At 50.1% G+C, this 22,743-nt stretch overlaps 1 protein-coding gene across 1 annotated transcript; it reads right to left on the reverse strand.

Annotated features, from left to right (window-relative positions):
* Positions 1 to 1,356: 1,356 nt before the first annotated feature.
* LOC141998584 (uncharacterized) lies at positions 1,357 to 21,808 on the reverse strand. Its single transcript, XM_074971455.1, has 4 exons — positions 21,754 to 21,808; positions 21,099 to 21,225; positions 18,715 to 20,062; positions 1,357 to 4,155 (listed from the first exon to the last, which is right to left on the reverse strand). The coding sequence occupies exons 1-4, from the start codon at positions 21,775 to 21,777 to the stop codon at positions 2,286 to 2,288; spliced, it is 3,369 nt and encodes a 1,122-aa protein (XP_074827556.1). The 5' UTR covers positions 21,778 to 21,808; the 3' UTR covers positions 1,357 to 2,285.
* Positions 21,809 to 22,743: the final 935 nt, after the last annotated feature.

Genomic DNA, 22,743 nt, shown 5'->3' on the forward strand with positions numbered 1-22,743 from the left:
AGCGTCAATATAATAAAAGAAAGAGAAAGAAAGACAAAAAAAATTCTCATCTACAAATCATCTGGACTAGCCTAGCAAAAGCCAGGAAGCAATTTTACCAATAGATGGAAATTTTACAGGGCTATAAGATCTGAAAAATCAAACTGTGCTTTAAGGTTCATTGGGAGTTCCCTGCCCACGCTAAGCCTGTGACATTTTCTTCTCCAGCCCTCCAAGGTCTGACTTAGGATCATAGACATCAAAACTGTGATTCCTAAGCGTGGAGAGCCAGGGACACAGTGGTAAGCGACACCTTAGGAGGTAGAGGGGTAGAATGGGGACAGGATAAAACTCTGCACTGCTGATGCAGAGGTTGCTGTGTCAAGAGTGAAGTGTGACAGTGATGGGGGAAGGAGGGAATCCCTCGGACTCACCCTATCGCCCCGAAATAGCACAGAAGCTAAAACACCACATTTTACTGTCCCTGCTCTCCATTTTTTAGCATCTGGTGCATAAGGGAGAAAATGTACAAACATGAAATGCACGGCCTGGAGTAATGTGAGACTATCTGAGAATGAGACAATCAGGCCTCAAAGGGGAACTAAGGAACTAATGATCACTCTGTGAATGGGAGGGGGTCAGAACAGATAAGTAAGGGTATGATTTTATTACAGAGGTCACAGAATCTGTGACTTCCAGAGACCTCTGTGACTTCAGCCCATGGCAACTTGGAGCTGCGGGGTCCCCTCACCACCTGTGGCAGCCAAGAGCTACCCCCTGGAGCTCTGAGCTGCTGCAGGCCAGGAGAGTACCCCACAGGTGGCCCCCAGAGCTCTGAGTTGCCACGGGCAATGGGGCCCGGCATCTCCCAGCTGCCACGGGCGTCGAGGGGCCCCCAGAGCTCTGAACCACAGGGGGTGGGGAGCCCCCAGAGCAGCAGTCAGAGCCCCCACAGCTGCCCAGCCACCAGGGGACCCAGAGCTCCAGCAGCAATAGGTGCTGGAGCCTTCTCCTTCCCCATTTTGTCACGGAGATTATCAGTAAAAGTCAGAGACAGGTCACGGGCTTCCATGAATTTTTCTTTATTGCCCGTGACCTGTCCACAACCTTTACTAAAAATATCCATGACAAATCTTAGCCTTACACATAAGATGCTGAGAGAGAGTTTACGCTAGGAAATCTGGTGCAGGGTCACAAAGATGTGCTGGCTAATCCTGACCACATTTCCTACCATAGACACGCTTAGAGGCTGATGCTGCGGAAGCAGAGGTGGGATCTCCAGGCCTCCCACAAAAGGCCCTGTGGGAATCACCCCCCTCAGTGGTGCTGTCTGAATGCAGAGGGGGCAGGGAGAAGGGGCAGAGGGGGTGAGTGATGAGAGGCAGCATGTCTCTGCCTCGTGCTCTCCCTCTCCTCTTATCCCATGATCCCCAAACACTCGATAGCCCCAGCACCCAGCTCTCCCTGCTTCCCAGCTCCACCAGCCCCAACCATTCAACACCTAGTGTCCTCCCCATTACCCATTGGCCTGGTTCCTTAATGGTTGATTCCCCAGAGCCCAGCACCCTGGAGGATGAGGGGAGGGGAGGAGTACCAGCCCCAAGGGAAACTCCCCCTGCAGTTCCCCCCTGTAGCTCCAGTTAAGTGGGGAGCCCAGCCCAGGGACTGGTGGAAGATGGGGGATGGGGACAGGTGTCTAGAGTGAAGGTGGGGCCTGGCACAAGTGTCCTTCTCCTCATCTCCATGGCAGAGGGATCCCGGCTGGGAAGGTGGGGGGGGACAACTTCAGCCAGGCAGAGGGAGCAGCTGGAGGAGTTTCTTTCTCTCCATTCCCCCACCTATGGCCCATCAGCTCCGCTGCCAGGACTTCAGGAGGGGCTGATGGGGGCTTCTCCTCCTCTGCCTGGGGTTTGCTTAGACCAGGCAGAGCCAGAGGGTCACTGACCAGCAAATGCTCAGCTACTGCTTTATCCTCACTCCTGCAATGGGCAGCTGGATAACTGGGAGCCAAATGCCCCTGATGTGTGTGGGAACAAGGGAATGGATTTTTCACTATGGTCACACTTTATCAAGGCACTGTTTCTATGTTGTGCAGAGGAGTCTCTGATGTACAGTATGGAGTTAGTTCCTCTTGGCATCTTTTCCACAATGAGGACATCTCAGAGGTTTCTACCCTATGTAGATTTGTGAATGCCTGACACTCCGGGAGCACCAAATGAATCTTCCCCCACATTCGAGGTCTCGCTGTTGTGTGGATCACTGATGTGTGAAGTCAAATTGAATCTTTTCCTGCAGTCAAGCTGTTTCTAGGGTCTCTCACTCTTGTGGATGCTCTCATGTTTGGTAAGCTCTGAACTCTTATTGAAGCTTTCTGCACAATCAAGGTGTTTCGAAGGTCTCTCTCCCGTGTGGATTTGCCCATGTTTACTAAGGTGTGAACGCTGACTAAAACTTTTCCCACAGTCCAAGCATGTATGGGGTTTCTCTCCTGTGTGGGTTTTCTGATGGATATTAAGGGCTGATTTCACACTGAAACTTTTCCCACACTCAAGGCATTTATAGGGTCTTTCTCCTGTGTGAGTTCTCCTATGTTTAGTAAGGGCTGAACTTGCGATAAAACCTTTCCCACACTCAAGGCATCCATAGGGTCTCTCTCCTGTGTGGGTTCTCTGATGTGTAATAAGCGTTGAACTCTGACTAAAACCTTTCCCACACTCAAGGCATTTGTAAGGTCTCTCTCCTGTGTGGATTTGCTGATGTGTAATAAGCTTTGAGTTCTGAATAAAACTTTCCCCACACTCACAGCATTTAAAGGGTCTCTCTCCTGTGTGCACTCTCTGGTGTATAATAAGTTGTGAGGTCTGAATAAAACTTTTCCCACAGTCCAAGCATTTATGGGGTTTCTCTTCCATGTGAGTTCTCTCATGTCTAATAAGGGCTGATCGCTCATTGAAAACTTTCTCACAGTCAAGGCATTTATAGGGTCTTTCTCCTGTGTGGATTTTCCCATGTTTAATAAGGTATGAACGCTGACTGAAGGTTTTCCCACAGTCCAGGCATTTATATGGTCTCTCTACCGTGTGGGTTCTCCCATGTTTAATAAGGTAGGAGATCTGACTGAAAGTTTTCCCACAGTCCAAGCATTTATGGGGTTTCTCTCCTGTGTGGGTTTTCTGATGTATATTAAGGGCTGATTTCACACTGAAACTTTTCCCACACTCAAGACATTTATAGGGTCTTTCTCCCGTGTGGATTCTTCCATGTTTAGTAAGGGATGAACTTTCAATAAAACCTTTCCCACATTCTAGGCATTTATAGGGTCTTTCTCCCGTGTGTATTCTCCTATGTTTAATGAGGGATCGATTTTCCGTAAAATTTTTCTGACACTCAAGGCATTTATAGGCTCTTTCTCCTGTATGGATTCGCCCATGTCGAATAAGGGATGAACTTTCCATAAAACTTTTTCCACACTCAAGGCATTTATAAGGTCTTTCTCCTGTGTGGGTTCGCTGATGTGTAATGAGCTTTGAGCTCTGACTAAAACTTTTCCCACACTCAAGGCATTTATACGGTCTGTCTCCTGTGTGCACTCTCTGGTGTATAATGAGTTGTGACTTCTGAATGAAGCTTTTCCCACAGTCCAAGCATTTATGGGGTTTCTCTCCTGTGTGGATTCTCTGATGATTATTAAGTTTTGTTCTGTCAACAAAACTTTGCCCACAATTGAGGCATTTATAAGGTTTGTCACCTGTATGGATTCTCTGATGCTTAATAAGGTGTGAGCGCTGACTAAAAGTTTTCCCACAGTAAAGGCATTTATACGGTCTCTCTCCCGTGTGGATTCTCCTATGTTCAATAAGGTATGAGTTCTGACCAAAAGTTTTCCCACAGTCCAAGCATTTATGGGGTTTCTCTCCCGTGTGGGTTTTCTGATGTGTATTAAGGGATGATTTCACACTGAAACTTTTCCCACACTCAGGGCATTTATATGGTCTTTCTCCTCTGTGGATTCTTTCATGTTTAGTAAGGGATGAACTTTCAATAAAACCTTTCCCACACTCGATGCATTTATAGGGTCTCTCTCCTTTGTGGATTCGCCCATGTTGAATAAGGGATGAACTTTTGCTAAAACTTTCCCCACAGTCAAGACAATTGTAGGGTTTCTCTTTATTGTGACTTGTCTGCTGGTCTGTGGTTTCCTTGGGATCCTTACATCCTCCGCCATGTTGAATGGATTCATCCAGTTTCTTCCCAGGATAGTTTCCCAGCTGCATCTCTGATCTGTCTCGATCTTCCCAGGCATTTCTCTGCTCCAAGCACTGGGAAAAATTCCCTTCGGCTCTTCTCAAAAACATCTCCTGTGGTTCCACTTGCTCAGGCCCTTCCTGATGCGGATTCTCCTCCTTGTTCTCACTCACTGTCCTATCACCTGCTGGGAGAGAGAGAATCCAGACAGGAGTTACTGCTTGTGCTGAGGAGAAAGGACAGAAAGAGGAATAGCAAAGAGGGAAAACACCACACAGTGACTGTTGGGGAGCTGGAGACACTGGATTCTGCCTCCACATCCCACCCCAACACTCCCAGGGAAGCAAAGTCAGGGAGGAAATTCCCGACAGCTAACAGGGTGGGTGGGAAACTCTGACTGATATTTGCCTTGATGATAGGACACCTGCCTGTGTTCCCTGTAAGCTGCGGGCACAGCATGTGTTCAGGTGCCCCTCCCCACAGGTTGCTCCATCCTGCAGATGCTCCCAGGGTCCTCCTGCTGGCTGTGCAGAGCGGGGGTGGGAGGGTGCTGATGTCAGGGTGTCCACCTCCCCCGGTACCCCATCTCCGCAGAGCAGGGCAGAGGGGACAGCCTGGCTCAGGAGGACTCGGAGCTGATACGGTCTGAATGGTGGTGCCTTTCTTAAAGAGACAATGCACTGTTTCTGAGATTTCCCCAGCAGCCAGCTCACTCTGTCTGTCTGTCTCTCTCTCTCTCTCTCTCACACACACACACTCACTCTCCCCTACCTGTGTACCACATCTCCGCAGAGCTGGGGAAGGTAGACAACAGGGCTCAAGAGAGCATTCAGTGAGCGTCTTAAAGAGACAGCGAACTGCTTTCCCCAGCAGCCAGCACACACACTGTCTCTGTGTCTCACACACACACACACACAGAGTCTCTGTGTGACACTCTCCTCTCAACACCTACTTGTATTATTGTTGATGTTACTTCTTGGTACTTCTTGCAATCACATATATTCTCTGTAATTTTATTCTTTCAAAGTGTGTTATTTTAGTGTTTTGACTGTCCATGCATTTCATAATTTTTATTTCTTTTAGACTTAAATTTAATTCTTTGAGTAGTGAGGTCTAAAATGCCTAACCTGTCCTGGCTGGAATAATTATCCCTATGGTAACTTTTAAAAAATATATATCATATCTAGGTTTTTTGTTTCTACTGGTGGTGCACATAGGCACATATCTCAGTGCACATAAAATGTATTCCGCACATGGATTGAAAAAATTAGAGAGAACATTGCATGCTGACTGAAGCCCTGACCTGGGTGAGACGGGGCAGAACTGAGGGCTCTCGCTCACAGCACATTTTGGGAGTCCCAGCTTTTTCCTTCACTCTCCAGACAGTTTCTCTGTCAGTTTCCCTGACTGCTCACCTGTGAGGGTGCCTCTCGGGCTCTCCCTTTCCTTGGCGGTCTGGAGATCCGGGTCCCACGGCTCTTCCCCTTGTTCCAGCCGGGTGATCAGGTCAGGTTTGGGAATGGGGAATCCTGCGCAGGGCGTGAAATCAGGCAAGGTCAGGGTGCATGGAGTCTTGGTAGAGTATCTGACACAAGGAACCTGTGTTCCCTGTAAGCTGTGTGCTGGAGCGGCCACCCAGGAGTGACTGAAGTGCCACAGTTGATTAGGCTCCAGAGCCACTCACATCCAGCAGGCAGCGTGGATTGAGGTGCCCTCCCTCCCCCGCCACCCCACAATGCAGCCCTCTGCCTTGGAGCCCTTGTGGCTCCTGGGACCCTCCTGCTGGCTGTGCAGAGTCGGGGCCGGGGGGTGCTGATGTCAGGGTACCCCTTCCCCCCATCCCTGTACCCCAGCAGGGGAGACGGAACAGCCTCGCTCAGCACTGTGAGCAGAACAGGGTCTGAGGTCTGAACCCCACACACAGAGTCTGCTTCCCCAGCACCCAGCAAACACAATCTCTGCCTGTCTACACATACACACAAACAGTGTCTGTGTGTCTACACGCATGCACAAACAGCATCTCCACATGCGCACGCACAGAGTCGGTGTGCATCTACATACACACAGAGTCTGTGTGCCTCGAGACACACACACACACAGAATCTGTGTCTCTACATGCACACACACAGTATCTCTACATATACACACACACAAACACACACAGAGTGTCTCCACACACAAAGAGTCTGTGTCGTCCCCCCACACAGAGTGTCTACACACAAACACACACACACACACACACACACACACACACAGAGTGTCTCTACACACACAGGGTCTATGTGGCTCCACGCAGGCGCACACAGAGCCGGTGTGTCTCCACGTGCGCACACAGAGTGTGTGTCTGCACCCACGCGCGTGTGCGCACACACACACACAGAGTCTGTGTCTTTCTACATGCGCACATACACACACTGTCTACACACACACAGTCTGTGTGTTTACACACACACACACACACAGTCGGTGTGTCCCTACAAACATGCACAGTGTCTCCACAAACACACACACACACACACACACTGTGCCTCCACACATGCACACCAAGTCCGTGTGTCTCTCCACACACAAACACAGTCTTTTACACTCACCTCCCAACACATACTTGTGTTATTGTTGTTTATTACTTCATATTTCCTGCAATGCACATGTATTCTCTGTAAATGTATTCTTTCAAAGCATGTTATTTTAGTGTTCCGACTGGTCTATGCATTTCATAATTTTTATTTCTCTCTTACATTTAAATTTAATTCGTTGAGTTGTTAGTTCTAAAATATCTAACCTGTCCTGGCTGGAGTAATTATCCCTATTGTAACTTTTGAAAAATATATATTATATCTAGGTTTTTTGTTTCTACTGGTGGCGCACATCCACACATAACAAAATTTATTCTGCACACGGACGGAAAAAATTAGAGGGAACATTGCAAGGAACATTCCCTGAGTTTAAACTGACCCACCATGGGATTGTGGTAACTCAGACTTCTTGGGAGAAGCAGACATCCTGGGATGGGGGTGTTGTTACACCCTCACTAGGCGGTCTCAGGATAGGTGTACTCTCAGGGACTTGCTTTCACACACAGCTCAGGTGTTCAACTCCTGTCTATTTCCAAGCCTACGGAACCTACAACCCTCCTCACGGATGGAGCAAGGAGAACGGTGTGTGAAGGAGAAATAATACAGAGAGGGCAATACCCTACTTCTGACCCCTTGACAGCTGGTAAAACAGGCATGAATTAGCATGTCCATTAGGTGTCTGAATCCCCTGTTTCCTTGAATGGGGTATAGAGATCTCACCCTGGAGCTGTGGACTACGCGACCCTCCTCCTCCAATCTAACTGACCAGGGAAGAACCTGACCAGATTCAGACCACGCAGACCCCACGGCTTCCATTAGCTGAGGCACAGGAATCCCTTACCCAGCGAGGTCACCGTCTCATAGTTCTCCTGCATGACGTCCCTGTAGAGGGCTCTCTGAGTGGGGTCCAGCAGAGCCCCCTGCCCCTGGGTGAAATACACAGCCACCTCCTCAAAGGTCACCGGCATCTGAAACAACAAGTCTCCCCCATTCAGCGCCTGCTGCCCCAGCCACAATCCCACTAGTGACGGGGGAGGAGGCCCAGAGGAGCAGAATCCCACCCCCACCCTACTCAGAGCAGCCAGGAGGCTTCAGGGGATGGGAGAAGGCGAGAGCTCCTTGTCCCCCCAGCAGACGGAGCAGGGCAGGGTCTTCTCATTTACCACCCGCGTGCCAGCCACAGGCTGATACGGGAAGCAGAGCTCTGAGATGGGGGCAGGGAGAGGAATCCCGACAGCTTCCCTTCATATATTTCACAGCCGCCTCTGGCCAGTGGGGTCAGGCTCCAGCACTGGGAGTCTGGTCAGTTTTCCCAGCCCTGCCCAGGGGGGTGTTTCCTGGTTCAGAAATGGGGGGATGTTCCTGTCCTCACCAATGGGCCTGTTCAGAAAATCAGGCTCCAAGTTGAATGTGTCCCAGGAGGATTATCACACCCTGTCCCCTCCCTGACTCCCCGTGGGGGTTTCCTACCCCTCCCCCTCCACAGCAAACCCCCCTGCAGCTCCCTGAAAATCCCCTACCTGAGCTGGCTCCATCACAGCCATTTCCCTTCCCTGTCACCTGGAAGACAGGACGATCTGGAGCAAAACATGGACGGGATTCCTCAGCCTGTCTGGGCGAGAGGGGCGACGGGGGAGGTTTCAGAAGGGGCTTGAGTCCATTTCACACCCCAACTCCCCCCAGGCTCCCTCCCTGCAGACAGACGCTCTGGACTCTGCCACGCTGGGAAAGCCCTCAGTCACTTTATTACAACACAGACCTGGCCCCTCCCACCAGCACTGAACCCCTGAGACACTTTTAAATGCCCCCAGGGCCAGAGTCTCTGAGAGAAATGCTAGAAAAGAGCAGAATCAAAGGAACCATGTGGGAGACTCCCCTGATGATCCCCTGATGAGGGCAGCGCATCCAGCTCCTCCCCTTGTTCCCAGGAGAGTCAGTCTCGCAGTGTCTCTGAGGACAGCAGCTCTGGAACCCCCAGACCCATGGGGAGCCCCTCCCCCTTCGGTACAAACTCACCAGCAGGTCCCTGAAAGGGGCCCTTTGTGCAGAGTCACTGTCCTGCCCAGACCCAGCCCTGGCTCAGGAGCTGGTGTCAGAAGAGCCTGGGGCTGCCCCAGGGGGCTAGTTCCAGGTCCAGCAAAAGTCCCCACCCGGGCTGGGCCCAGAGAAGGGGGTTAATGAAGGTCTGTCCCTGGCACAGACCCCGCTGGGGAGCAGCAGTTTCACAGTCTGGGCTCTCAGGCAGAGGAGGCAGCAGTGTCTGACCCAGGGACCTCAATTCAAGGGCTCTAATATCAGGAGCAGAGAGAGACACGCACCAGCTGCCTCCTCTCCCTGAGCAATAATCGGAGCCTTCTGGTGGCAGCAGCTAATGACTGAGCCTCCCCGTCCTGGCCCTGCAGCCCCCAGGGACAGGCAGGCAGAGGCTGATCCCATCGGCCCATCCACACTCACCCCCTGCCAGAGCCAGCAGTGACTCCGGTCAGCGTGGCCGAGATCTGAATCCTGCCCGGAAATCAGACCAGGGCCCTGGGCAGCCCCCAACACTCAGGAGACAGACCCCAAAATCATGAGTGTGTCTGACAATAATACACTGGGAGCAGGGTGTGTGGGTGCGGGGGGCTGGATATTTGCCTTGTAGCTTCTGAGCCCTTAGGCAGAAGCCTCCACCTACCCCCAAAGCATCATGGACTAGTTGCAGTAAAAGATTTCCCCTCTGGCTGCGGCGTGGGGCATCCCCTCCCCGTCTCCTGCCCCATGGGGTGGGGGAGCTGCCTTTGTATCTCTTCCTCTCATTCTCCCCGACCCCTACCCGGTTTCTCCCCCTTCCCCAGTCTGCTCTTGCTCTCAGTCTCCCCCGAGCCCCCCCACCCCACATCCCCCCTTTTCCTTCGCTGTGCCTCCCACTCAAACCCAATGGAGTTTCCTTCCATTGCAGCCCTGTTCCCATCCGCCCCATAAGTCTCCCCTCATTCTCCTGCATCGCCCCATCCCCCTTCAGCGCCCCCATCCCATCCTGCCCCCTAAATCCCCCCTTACCCTCACCCCCCCCCCCCCGGGCCCTCTTCAGCACCCTCCCGTGTGTCTGTCCTAGTCCCAGCCCCACCCACAGCCCCGCCTGGCCGGGCTCCCCCCGCCCCGCACACACCGGGGGCTGGCGGCAGCTTGCCCGGGCCCGGGGCAGGGAATCGCAGCCAGCTCCGCGGGGAGCAGCCCGGGGGTGCCGGGGGGGGGCGGGTCTCTCTTACCTTCCCTCCGAGCGGGGCCCCCCGGGGCAGGGGCCGGGCCGGGAAGGGGCCCTGGCCGGGCTGGGGGCTCTGCCCTGGGAGAGGCTCCCGGGGAGCAGCGGGCAGGGCCCGGCTGGAGGTTCCCCTCTCCCGGCTGCAGCCCAGGCTCCGGGCTCCCAGCACCAGCCGCCGGGGCTCGAGGATCTCGCCGGGAGCCAGAGTCCCCGCAGCGGCTGCGAGTCACTTCCTGCGGCCGGGCCTGAGCCCCGCGATCCTCCCACCCAGCTGCTCCTGGGTCCTAGCGATATCCCACGCTCTGCACTTCACCTCTCTGTGTCCGGCTTCTGTTGACTCATAGACTTTACAGTCAGAAGGACCCATCAGGATCATCTAGCCCAGGGGTTCTCATGACCAAATTTTTGGTGGCCTCAGAGTGTTGCCAGCAGCTCCCGCTGGTGGCCGCTCTGACACTTTTCCCTAAAATACTTAATTAACTTGTGGAAAAACCAATAAATATGCACAGAGGTAAGCGGAGGAATGGTCCCCATATGGTGGAGAACTTTCCTGGCTTATACCAATCAAATAGCAGAAGGATCTGACTCCTTGCTCCCACTCCCTTCACCCAGAGGCCTGCCTGCCCTCCAGGACTCCACTTCCACTCTAGTCCCTGAAACCCCGACAAGGCTGGGCCCAGGATTCGAGAGGGGCTCGATCCCCAATTTTCTTGTGATCACTCAGGACAGGGGCTAGGGCATCCCTACTCCAGGGTGCTCTCCTCACTCCGGATGCTTCCCTGACCATTGCATAGAGTTTAGCACAAATACAATTTATTAAACAGCAACGAATTAAAACAAATTAAGGGAAAAAATGGGAAAGGTTAAAGGAAAAACCATCATCCCGCTCTGTGGGATGAACCACAAACAGGCATTTCTGAAATGTAAGGAAAATTCACAGTCTGTTCCTCACACGTCCCACTCCCAGGCCTCCTCCCCAGGCCCTGGCTGTGCTGCAGGGATGCTGCAGGTCGGACACGTGCTCTGGTGGTGGCCTCACGCCCTGATGCTCTCAGAACCTTTCTTCCTAGCATCGCACCCCCATTGGTGTTATGATCCCCCCTCCCAGTCCAGCCTGCAAGCCCTCTTGGCTGGAGATGTCTCCCTGCACTGGTTCCTCTGCCCAGGGTCTCCCCTCGCTCTCCCCAGCTGCTCACGGCACCCGGCTCCGGACTGCTCCAGCCCCAGCTTCCCTCTGCCTCCAGCTCAGCTCCCTGGGCTGCGCCTCTCTGGCTTGGGCTGGTGCTGCTCTGCTCCCAGCCCAGCTCTGCTCTCTCCTTAGCACCTCCCGCCCTGCTCTGCCCCCTACAGCTCACAGAGAGGATGCGACCCCGGCCTCCTGAGTTCCTCCTTGGCCTGCCCGCCCTGTCCACCAGGCTGACCCGGAGCATTGGCCCCTGCCTATTGTCAGTCTCCGGATCTTGAGGCCAACAGTCCCCTTACCCATATACACATCAGAATAGTTATTTATTGCTAGCTAGTAAGTCTGCTGCTGTGAAAAGTGATATTTGTATGTTTGTTCATATTTTTCACAGCCTCTCAGCTAGCTACCTGGGTGGCCAACTTGGTAATTTTTAAAAACCAGGCACATCAGCAAAAGCGCTGGAACTTCCCCTGCCCCACCTCTTTCCCCCGAGGTCCCACCCTGCCCCGCCTCTTCCCCATAGGCTCCGCCCCTGCCCTGCCTTTCCCCCCAAGGCTCTCCCAGTAACTGGACTTTGGGTGTCCGGTCACTAGATCTGACCAGACACTGTCAGCTCCCCGTTTAGACTGGACTTTCTGGTCGAAAACCAGGCACCTGGCCACCCTAGTAGCACCCAACATGCAATAAGTTCTGGGAACATGTCGGGAACAACTTCTGCTTTCCGATGGTGGGGGAAGTATCCAGGGGGCAGCCGGGTTAGACTCAGTTCTGACCAGCAGGGAGGAATTCGTTGGTCTAGATGAAATTACTGTAAGGTGGATGCATGACTGGCTGAAAGACTGTACTCCAAGTAGTTATCAATGGTATGGTGTCAAACTGGGAGGGGAACAGCCCATACCCCGGCTCCCAGCAGGTAGGTGCTGAGGGATGGCTGTCGCTGCACCCTGGGATTGTGTCTGCACCCTGACACAGACAGCGACTGACACTGCCCTCACCTTGTGAGTACCTTCTCCAGCACCCAAAACTTCACCCTCCCGCAGCTACCCTCCTCATCAGCGTCCTTTTTGAGAACCTGGAATATGGTCACCCTCATAACAAACACAGAGTAAAATCTCACCATTCTACATGCACTGGTGTTAAACGCATTTCAACAGCGTAATATTAAACAGATCATGAGTTTTCCAATGATCCCTCACCAGGCATACTTTGTACATTATATATCATAACCATACACAGGTGGTGAACATGGGGCACAGGGGGTTAGTTACAAGAGGGATGCAGTGTGGGGTGAGTGGGGCAGAGACAGTCTCTCTCATCCCCACACAGGACACTGCAGTAGATGAGGAGGAGGTTGTGACAGGTTCCTCCCAGGGTGCCATCTGGAATTGGGGTACCACTGAGCTCGCCTGACCCACCAGCCTGGACTTCCTATACACTGCACTGCTGTGACCAGCCTGCCAAGCCCTCTCGCAGGCTTCAGTCTGGACTTTACCAGCACACATACAGGTAGGGACACACCCAGCTGGAGTTCATACAGACGCTGTGATCAGCTCTGCATGGGAAGGCACAGCTAAGGCTCCTCCCACTTCCTAAGGCATGCCCCCCTACCCCGAGTGTAAACCCAGTGTATACCGTCTTGCGCTGCACAAGGAACTGTACAGCATAAGCTCATGAAATTTGCCCCCTCCCTCAATGTGGAAAGGAATATACACAGCTTTCTGCCCCAAGTTATGACTCCCACACACACTGTTTTAGATAACGCAAAAACAAGTTTATTAACTACAAGAGATCGATTTTAAGGGATTATAAGGGATAGCAAACCAATCAAAGCAGATAATCTAGCAAATAAACAAAGCACAATCTAAGCTTTATATACTAAAGAGATTGGATATGAGTAGCAACTTCTCACCCTAAATAATTATTTAAGCTGGTTACAGAGATTCTTAAGGGGCCGGCTGCCCTTGCTTAAAGCTTAAAATCCCCAAGTATCCTTCACAGTCTAGAAACCTCTCTAGCCTGGCTTCAGCACTTCCCCCCAGTTCAGTCCTTTTTCTTCAAGGGTTTCCCAGAATCTCCTTTGGGCAGGGAGTCAGTGAAGAACCATGCTGATGTCTCTCCTCTGTCTTAAATAGCTTTTGTATGTGACAAGCACCATTTGTCTCCACGCTTGGCTCCCATGCCTTTCAGTGGAAAAACACTGGTTTTCCAAGATGGAGTCCAGTACCAGGTGATCTGGTCACATGACTTTGTAGTGTCACAACAGCCATGACTCCAGGCTGTTTGTAGAGTCTTCAAGAAGGCTTTCTGGTGGGAGATTAGCTTCTTTTAAAACCTCTTGTTCTCTCTAATGGCCCTTCCCAGCCAGCCATTTAGACTGCCAATTAGGGCCGTAGATTAATTGCAGTTAACTCACATGATTAACTCAAAAAAATGAATCACGATTAAAAAATGAATCATGATTAATCACAGTTTTAACTGCATTGTTAAACAACAGAGTACCAATTTAAATGTATTAAATATTGTGGATGTTTTTCTACATTTTCACATGTATTGTATCCTGTGTTGTAATTGAAATCAAAGTGCATATTATTTTTATTCCAACTATTTGCAGTGTAAAAATGATAAACAAAAGAAATAGTATTTTTCAATTCACCTCAGTAAGTACTGAAGTGCAATCTCTTTATCATGAAAGTGCAACTTACAAATCGACAGTTTTTTGTTACATAACTGCACTCAAAAGCAAAACAATGTAAAACTTTAGAGCCTACAAGTCCACTCAGTTCTTGTTCAGCCAATCACGAAGACAAACCAGTTTGTTTACATTTGCAGGAGATAATGCTGCTGGCTTCTTATTTACAATGTCACCTGAAAGTGAGAACAGGAGTTCACATGGCAGTTTTGTAGCCAGCGATGCAAGGTATTTAAGTGCAAGATATGCTAAACATTCATATGCCCCTTCATGCTTCAGCCACCATTCCTGGGGACATGCTTCCATGCTGATGATGCTCATTAAAAAAAATAATACATTAATTACATTTTTGATTGAACTCCTTTGGGCAGAATAGTATGTCTCCTGCTCTGTTTTATCCGCATTCTGCCATATATTCCATGTTATAGCAGTCTCGAACTTTTTAAGAACACTTTCACTGTAGATTTGACAAAACGCAAAGAAGGTACCAACATGAGATTTCTAAAGATAGCTACAGCACTTGACCCAAGGTTTAAGAATCTGAAGTGCCTTCCAAAATCTGAGAGGGACGAGGTGTGGAGCTTGCTTTCAGAAGTCATGAAAGAGCAACACTCTGATGTGGAAACTACAGAACCTGAACCACCAAAAAAGAAAATCAACCTTCTGCTGGTGGCATTTCAGATAATGAAAATGAACATGTGTTGATCCACTTTGCTTTGGACTGTTATCGAGCAGAACCCGTCATCAGCATGGACATGTCTTCTGGAACGGTAGTTGAAGCATGAAGGGACATATGAATCTTTAGCACATCTGGCACGTAAATATCTTGTGACGCCGGCTACACCAGTGCCATGAGAACACCTATTCTCACTTTCAGGTGACATTCTAAACAAGAAGTGGGAAGCATTACCTCCCACAAATGTAAACAAATTTGTTTGAGCGATTGGCTGAACAAGAAGTAGGACTGAGTGGACTTGCAGGCTCTAAAATTTTACACTTATTTTTGAATGCAGTTTTTTTTGGTACATAATTCTACGTTTGTAAATTCAACTTTCATGATAAAGAGATTGCAGTACAGTACTTGTATTAGGTGAACTGAAAAATACTATTTCTTTTGTTTTTTTACAGTGAAAATACTTGTAATCAAAAATAAATATGAAGTGAGCATTGTACACTTTGTATGCTGTGTTGTAATTGAAATCAATATATTTGAAAATGTAAAAATCATCCAAAAATATTTAAATACATGGTAGTCTATAATTGTTTAACAGTTCGATTAATCGTGTGATTAATTTTGTTAATCTTACGATTCATTGCAATTAATTTGTTTAATCGCATGATTAATCGTGATTAATTTTTGTATTCGCTTGACAACCCTATTGACAATCTTTTGCCTAGTGGGTGTTCCCCAAGTGTAAACACATTTCTAATAGAAATGCATAGCCAATATTCCTAACTTCAGATACAAAAAGATAGATGCATACAAATAGGATAATCATATTCAGTAAATCATACCCTTTTCAATGATCTTTCACATTACCTATCTTGAAAAAAATACATCATAGTTATGCTATAATCATACCATAAGAGTATCTCTATGAAGAATATGGGACGCAATGCCACAGTGAGCAGCTGAACTGTAAGGCTGCCCATCTCCCTCTGGCCTCAATGCTGGCTATCGGCCTGGCTTCAAGGCTGCCCAGGTCTGTTGATATCCCCAGCTCCCTTCTTGCCTACACCCAACCTCAGCATCTTTGCAATAGGGAGATACTGCCCCCTACCCCCGGATCATTTTTTGGAGTGTCATTCATGGTCCTTTAGATTTCATGGGCAGCTTCACAAAACACTCACAATCCAATTCAAGTTTCTCTCTGGCACCGGTGCAGCGAGTTCACAGTTCTCAGCCTCAGCCGTCTGGCTCTGAGGAGCAAACCCAGCAGTTTCCCAGCTCTGTTCCCCTCATCTTCTGCCCCTCCAAATGGTATCTTACATCACTTCATAGATCAGGCAGTAACTTCATTCCCTGTTTCAGTCTCAGGCTCGACCACTGTGAATGTATCTCATACCATCACTGCTTGTGCTGAGAGATATTGATCACTGTCATTGTTCAAACCACACAAAAAAATCTCATGACAAAGGGTTAGATAAAGATCAAAATAAAATCTAAAAAAGGACTGTTCTGGCAAATGATCATTTGTCTTGTCAAGTCCTCAATGAATCTGACCTACATCCTGTCAAACTAAACTAATATCAAAGTATGTGACCAAACGGCCTTCACAAAGAGAGAAAAACCCACAATCCAGGGTGGGCTATAAAACACGTTCTTGTTCATAAAGTAAAATCTCAGAGAATCGTTTAAGACTCAAAATCAGGAAAATAAATTTACCCACGTTCTTCTGAAGCCACTAAACCGGCTTCACTTCTAGCCTCATTATTTGGTTGTATTAGTTGCAAAAGCTTTAGCATCATCATAATAAAAGAAAGAGAAAGAAAGACAAATCTTCCGATGTACAAATGATCTGGACTAGCCTAGAAAAAGCCAGGAAGCAATTTTACCAATAGATGGAAACAGGGCTACAAGATCTGAAAGGTCAAACTGTGCTTTGAGGTTCAGTGGGATTTCCCCACCCACTCCTAGGTCTGTGACACTTTCTTCTCCAGCCCTCCGGAGTCGGACTTAGGATCATAGACATCAAACTGTGATTCCTAAGCATGGAGAGACAGGGACACGGGGGTAAGTGACACCCTAGGAGATGGAGGGGTAGAACGAGGACAGGATAAAACTCTCCATCACTTGGACAGGGGCTGCTGTGTCGAGAGTGGAGCATGACAGTGATGGGGGAAGGAGGGAATCCCTGAGACTCACCCCATTGCCCTGAAAGAGCACAGACCCTAAAACACCACATTTTACTGTCCCTGCTCCCCATTTATTTAGCATGTCATTAATTCTGGTGCATAAAGGGAGAAAATGTACAAACACTAATGCTTTTCAGCACGGCCTGGTGTAATGTGAGACTATCTAGGAATGAGACAATCTGGCCCCAAAGGGGGAACTCAGGGACTAATGATCACTTTGTGAATGGGAGGGGGTCAGAACAGGTAAGTAAGGCTACAGTTTTATTATGGAGGTTGTGGAACTCAGGCAACCTGTGACTTCCAGAGACCTCCGTGACTGCAGCCCGTAGTGGCTTGGAACTGCGGGGTCCCCCTGCCACCCATGGCAGCCGAGAGCTGCCCCCTGGAGCTCTGACCTGCTGCAGGCCGTGGGGTTACCCCACATCTCCTGGCCTCACTGGGTGGCTCCCAGAACTTTGAGTCACTGTGGGTGGCTGGGGGCCCCCCATAGCTCCCAGCAGGCATGGATGGCGGGGCGGCTCCAGAGCTCCAAGCTGCAGGTGGTGGTGGGGGGCCCTCGGAGACCCCAGCCAGAGCCCCCGCACCTCCCCAGCTGACATGGAACCCCAGAGCCCCAGCAGCAATAGGTGCTGGAGCCTTCTCTCTCCCATTTTGTCATGGATATTCGTAGTAAAAGTCATGGACAGGCTTCCGTGAATTTTTCTTTATTGCCCGTGACCTGTCCATGACTTTTATTAAAAAAATATCCATGACAAATCTCAGCCTTGCACATAAGATGCTCAGGGAGAGTTTACGGTAGAAAAACTGGTGCAGGGTCACAGAGATGCGCTGGCTAATCCTGACCATGTTTCCTACCATAGACACGCTCAGAGGTTGATGCTGCAGAGGCAGAAGTGGGATCTCCAGGCCTCCCACAAAAGGCCCTGTGGGAATCAGCCCCTCAGTGGTGCTGCCTGAATGCAGAGGGGGCAGGGAGAAGGAGCAGAGAGGGTGAGTGATGAGAGACAGCAAGTCTCTGCCGCTGTGCTCTCCCTCTCCTCTTGTCCCATGATCCCCAAACACTCAAAAGCCCCAGCTCGCAGCTCCCCCTGCTTCCCAGCTCCCCCAGCCCCAACCATTCAACCCCCAGTGTCCTCCCCATAACTCATCGGCCTGGTCCCTTAATATTTGATTGCCCATAGCCCAGTGCCCTGGGGGATTTGGGGAAGGGAGGAGTTTCTAGCCCCCAAGGACAATCCCCATGCAAGGAACAGCTCCAGGTCAGTGGGGGAGCCCAGTGCAAGGGCTGGGGAAGATGCGGGGCGGGGACAGGCATCTAGAGTGAAAGTGGGGCCTGACACAAGTGTCCTTCTCCTCATCTCCATGGCAGGGGGATCCTGACTGGGAAGGTAAGGGAGAGGGGGGAACTTCAGCCAGGCAGAGGGAGAGGCTGGAGGAGTTTCTCTCTCTCCGTTCCCCCACCTGTGCCCCATCAGCTCAGCAGCCAGGGCTGTAGCAGGGAGGAGGGGCTGATGGGGGCTTCTCCTCCTCTGCCTGGGGTTTGCTTAGACCAGGCAGAGACAGAGGGTCATTGACCAGCTGCTGCTTGGCTGCTGCTGGATCCTCACCGCAGCGATGGGCAGCTGGATCCTTGGGAGCCAAATGCCCCTGATGTGTGTGGGAATGAGGAAATGGGTTGGTCACCATGGCCAGCCCCAGTCAGGGCCCTTAGAGAATTTCTCTGCTGTGTAGAGGAGTCTCTGATGTCCAACATGGTGTTAGCTCCATGTGGACCATGTCCCACACTGCGAACATCTCAGAGGTTTCTTCCCTGTGCGGATTTGCAGATGCCTGATACTCCGGGAGCACCAAATAAACCTTCCCCCACATTCAAGGTCTCTCTGTTGTGTGGGTCACTGATGTGTGTCTGCAGTCAAGCTATTCCTAGGGTGTCTCACCCTTGTGCATTCTCTGATGTTTGGTGAGCTCTGAGCTCTTACTGAACCTTTCCCCACAGTCAAGGCATTTATAAGGTGTCTCTCCCATGTGCATTCTCCCATGTTTAGTAAGATGTGAGCGCTGACTGAAAGTTTTCCCACAGTCCAAGCATTTGTATGGTCTTTCTCCTGTGTGGATTCTCTGATGTGTAATAAGCTTTGAGCTCTCACTATAATCTTTCCCACACTCAAGGCATTTATAAGGTCTCTCTCCTGTGTGGGTTCTCTGATGTGTAATAAGCGCTGAGCTCCGAATAAAACTTTTCCCACATTCACAGCATTGAAAGGGTCTCTCTCCTGTGTGCAGTCTCTGGTGTAGAATAAGTTGTGACTTCTCAATGAAGCTTTTCCCACAGTCTAAACATTTATGGGGTCTCTCTCCTGTGTGGATTCTCTGATGAGTGGTAAGTTTTGTTCTGTCAACAAAACTTTTCCCACAATCGAGGCATTTATAGGGTTTGTCACCTGTGTGGATTTTCTGATGCTTAATAAGGCGGGAGCGACTACTGAAATCATTCCCACACTCAGGGCATTTATAAGGTCTCTCTCCAGTGTGCAGTCTCTGGTGTATAATAAGTTCTGACTTCTGAATGAAGCTTTTCCCACATTCAAGGCATGTATAGGGTCTTTCTCCTGTGTGGATTCTTTCATGTTTAGTAAGGGATGAACTTTCGATAAAACCTTTCCCACACTCGAGGCATTTATAGGGTCTCTCTCCCGTGTGCAATCTCTGGTGTTTAATAAGATAAGGCTTCCTACTGAAGCTTTTCCCACAGTCTAAGCATTTATAGGGCTTCTCTCCTGTGTGGGTTCTGTGATGTGACATAAGATGTGACGTCTCATTAAATTTTTTCCCACACTCCAGGCATTCATAGGGTCTCTCTCCTGTGTGCAGTCTCTGGTGTGTAATAAAGTGTGACTTCTCACTGAACCTTTTCCCACAGTCCAAGCATTCATAGGACTTCTCTCCTGTGTGGGTTCTCCAATGTTTAACAAGATTTGCACTGAAACGGAATCTTTTCCCACAGTCGAGGCATTTGTAGGGTTTCTCTTCATTGTGACTTGTCTGCTGGACTGAGGTTTCCTTGGGATCCTTGCATCCTCCGCCATGTTCAGTGGATTCATCTAGTTTCTTCCCGGGATAGTTTCCCAGCTGCATCTCTGATCTGTCTCGATCTTCCCAGGTACTTCCCTGCTCCAAGCCCTGGGAAAAATTCCCTTCGGCTCTTCTCAAAAACATCTCCTGTGGTTCCACTTGCTCAGGCCCTTCCTGATGTGGATTCTCCTTCTTGTTCTGACTCACTGTCCTATCACCTGCTGGGAGAGAGAGAATCCAGACAAGAGTCACTGCTTGTGCTGGGGAGAAAGGACAGAAAGGGGAACAGCAAAGAGTGAAAACACAACACAGTTACTTTTGGGGAGATGGAGACATTGGATTTTGCCTCTACATCCCACCCAAACACTCCCAGGGAAGCAAAGTCAGGGAGGAAATTCCCACAGCCAACAGGGTGGGTGGGAAGCCATGACTGATATCTGCCTTGATGATAGGACACCTGTTGACAGCCGCCCTGACCTGGTTGAGATGGGGCACAACTGACGGCTTTCACTCACAGTAAGTTTTTGGGAGTCCAAACTTTTTCCTTCACTCGCCAGATGTTTCTGTCTCAGTTTCCCTCATTCGTCACCTGTGCAGGTGCCTCTCGGGCTCTCCCTTTCCTCAGCAGCCTGGAGATCTGGGACCCATGGCTCTTCCCCTCATTCCAGCTGGGCAATCAGGTCAGGTTCGGGAATGGGGAATACTGCACAAGGGGGTGAAATCAGGGAAGCTCAGGGCTCACGGAGTCTTGGTAGAGTATTTGTCACAAGGAACATTCCCTGAGTTTAACCTGACCCTACATGGGACTGTGGTAACTCAGACCCCTTGGGAGCAGCAGATATCTGAGGGCACGGAGGTGTTGTTACACCCTCACTAGGAGGTCTCAGGGAAGATGTGCTATGGGGGACTTGCTGACACACACACAGCTCAGGTGTTAAACTCCTGCCTATTTCCAAGCCTGCAGAACCTAGAGCCCGCCCTACGGATGGAGCAAGGTGAACGGGTGTGAAGGAAAAATAATACAGGCAGGACAATACCCTGCTTCTGATCCCCTGAAAGCTGGAGAGATGGGGATGAATTAGCGTGTCCATTAGGTTTCTGAATTCCCTGTTCCCTTGAAGGGGGTATGTAGATGCAAATCTCTCCCTCACTGCAGTTGTGAACTATGCGACCCTCCCCCCCAATCCAACTGACCATGGAAGAACTTGACGAGATTCAGACGTGCATCTAAGAGCTGAGGCCACAGGAATCCCTTACCCAGCAAGGTCACCATCACATAGTTCTCCTGCATGACGTCCCTGTAGAGGGATCTCTGACCGGGGTCCAGCAGAGCCCCCTGCCCCTGGGTGAAATACACAGCCACCTCCTCGAAGGTCACCGGCACCTGAAACATCAGTTCCCCCACTCAGCACCTGCAGCCCCAGCCAGAATCCCACTAGTCACAGGGGAAGAGGCCCAGAAAAGCAGAATCCCACCCGCACCCTGCTCAGAGCAGCCAGGAGGCTTGAGGGGGGTGGAAGACAGTGAGAGCTCCTTGTCCCCCCCAGCACACGGAGCAGGGGAGGGTCTTCTCATTTCCCACAAACCTGCCAGGCACAGGCAGACATGGGAAGCAGAGCTCTGAGCCGGGGGCAGGGACAGGAATCCCGACAGCTTCCCTTCGTATTTCACAGCAGCCTCTGGCCAGTGGGGTGAGGATGCAGCTCTGGGAGTCTGGTCAGTTTTCCCAGCCCTGCCCAGGATTTTTTTTTTTCCTGTTTCAGAAATGGGGGGAATGGAATAGGCCTGTTCAGAAAATCAGGCCCAGGTTGAACGTGTCTCAGCAGGTTTATCACCCTGTCCCCTCTCTGCTTCACCCTGTCTGTTTCCTGGCCCTACCCCCCTACAACAACCTCCCTGAAAAATTCCCTACCTGAGCTGGCTCCATCACAGCCATTTCCCTTCCTTGTGTCTTTGAAGCTGGGATGATCTGGAGCAAAACGTGGACGTGATTCCTCAGCCTGTCAGGCCAAGAGGGGCGATGGGGGAGGTTTCAGAAGGGGCTTGAGTCCATTTCACACCCCGATTCCCCCCAGCTCTATCTCTGCAGACAGACGCACTGGACTCTGCTACACTGGGTAAAACCATCAGTGACTTTATAACAACATAGACCTGGCCCCTCCCACCAAGGCTGAACCCACAGGGGCACTTTTAAACCCTCCCAGGACAGAGTCCTGTAGCCAATTATTTTAGTTTTTTTGTCATTTATTGTGTGATGTTATGATTAATTCATATGTTATGTCATATATAATCATTTTATGTTAAATAGAGTAAAATTGTAGGATTATAAAAGTATAAGATTGGGATAGGTATGCATTAGGTATCTAAGTAAGCAGGACTGAAACACAAGGCCCAAAGGCTGAAGCTTGTAAGATTTTAGCTTAGCCATATTAGGCCTTGGAGCTAAGAAATGCTGACCTCAGGACGTCACTGAGGAATGACCCGGTGCCACAAGATTACGGGCAAAGATATACCAGTGGGTAATATTGTGAAAAATTAGCCAGAAGATTAATTTTAAATCACAAAAATGTTGTAATGGCATACATGTGTCTTAACCACAGGGTATAAATTGTGAATCAATGCTAATGAGAATAAATAGAACCTACCTGACCAATAGAAATTGGGGTCCCTTGTGCTTCTGGGGGACACCAAACCAATAAGAACAAAGAGGGTTGACACTTTCATGAACGTGCACAGAATGTAGGTATAGTCGGAATCACCATATAAAAAGAGGGTGCCCAGATTAGGAAAACTGAATTCCCTGTAGTGTGACTGGGAGCGCATCCACCACACTCGCCAAGACAGGGTTACACCCACATTATGGATAGCAGAAGTCCGGCACCCTAGGCCAGACTGGGCATGC

This window comes from Natator depressus, chromosome 14 (assembly GCF_965152275.1).
Source record: "Natator depressus isolate rNatDep1 chromosome 14, rNatDep2.hap1, whole genome shotgun sequence".
In the NCBI taxonomy this organism is placed as follows: Eukaryota; Metazoa; Chordata; order Testudines; family Cheloniidae; genus Natator; species Natator depressus.

Excerpts from the sequence above, each read along its gene's own strand:
- LOC141998584 (XM_074971455.1), bottom strand. The coding sequence starts at position 21,777 with ATGGCTGTGATGGAGCCAGCTCAG. Across the intron at positions 21,226-21,753 it reads CTGTGATGGAGCCAGCTCAG|GTGCCGGTGACCTTCGAGGA; the intron begins GTAGGGAATTTT and ends CTGATGTTTCAG. Across the intron at positions 4,156-18,714 it reads CTCACCAAACATCAGAGAAT|TCACAATAAAGAGAAACCCT; the intron begins GCACAAGGGTGA and ends CCAGCAGACAAG.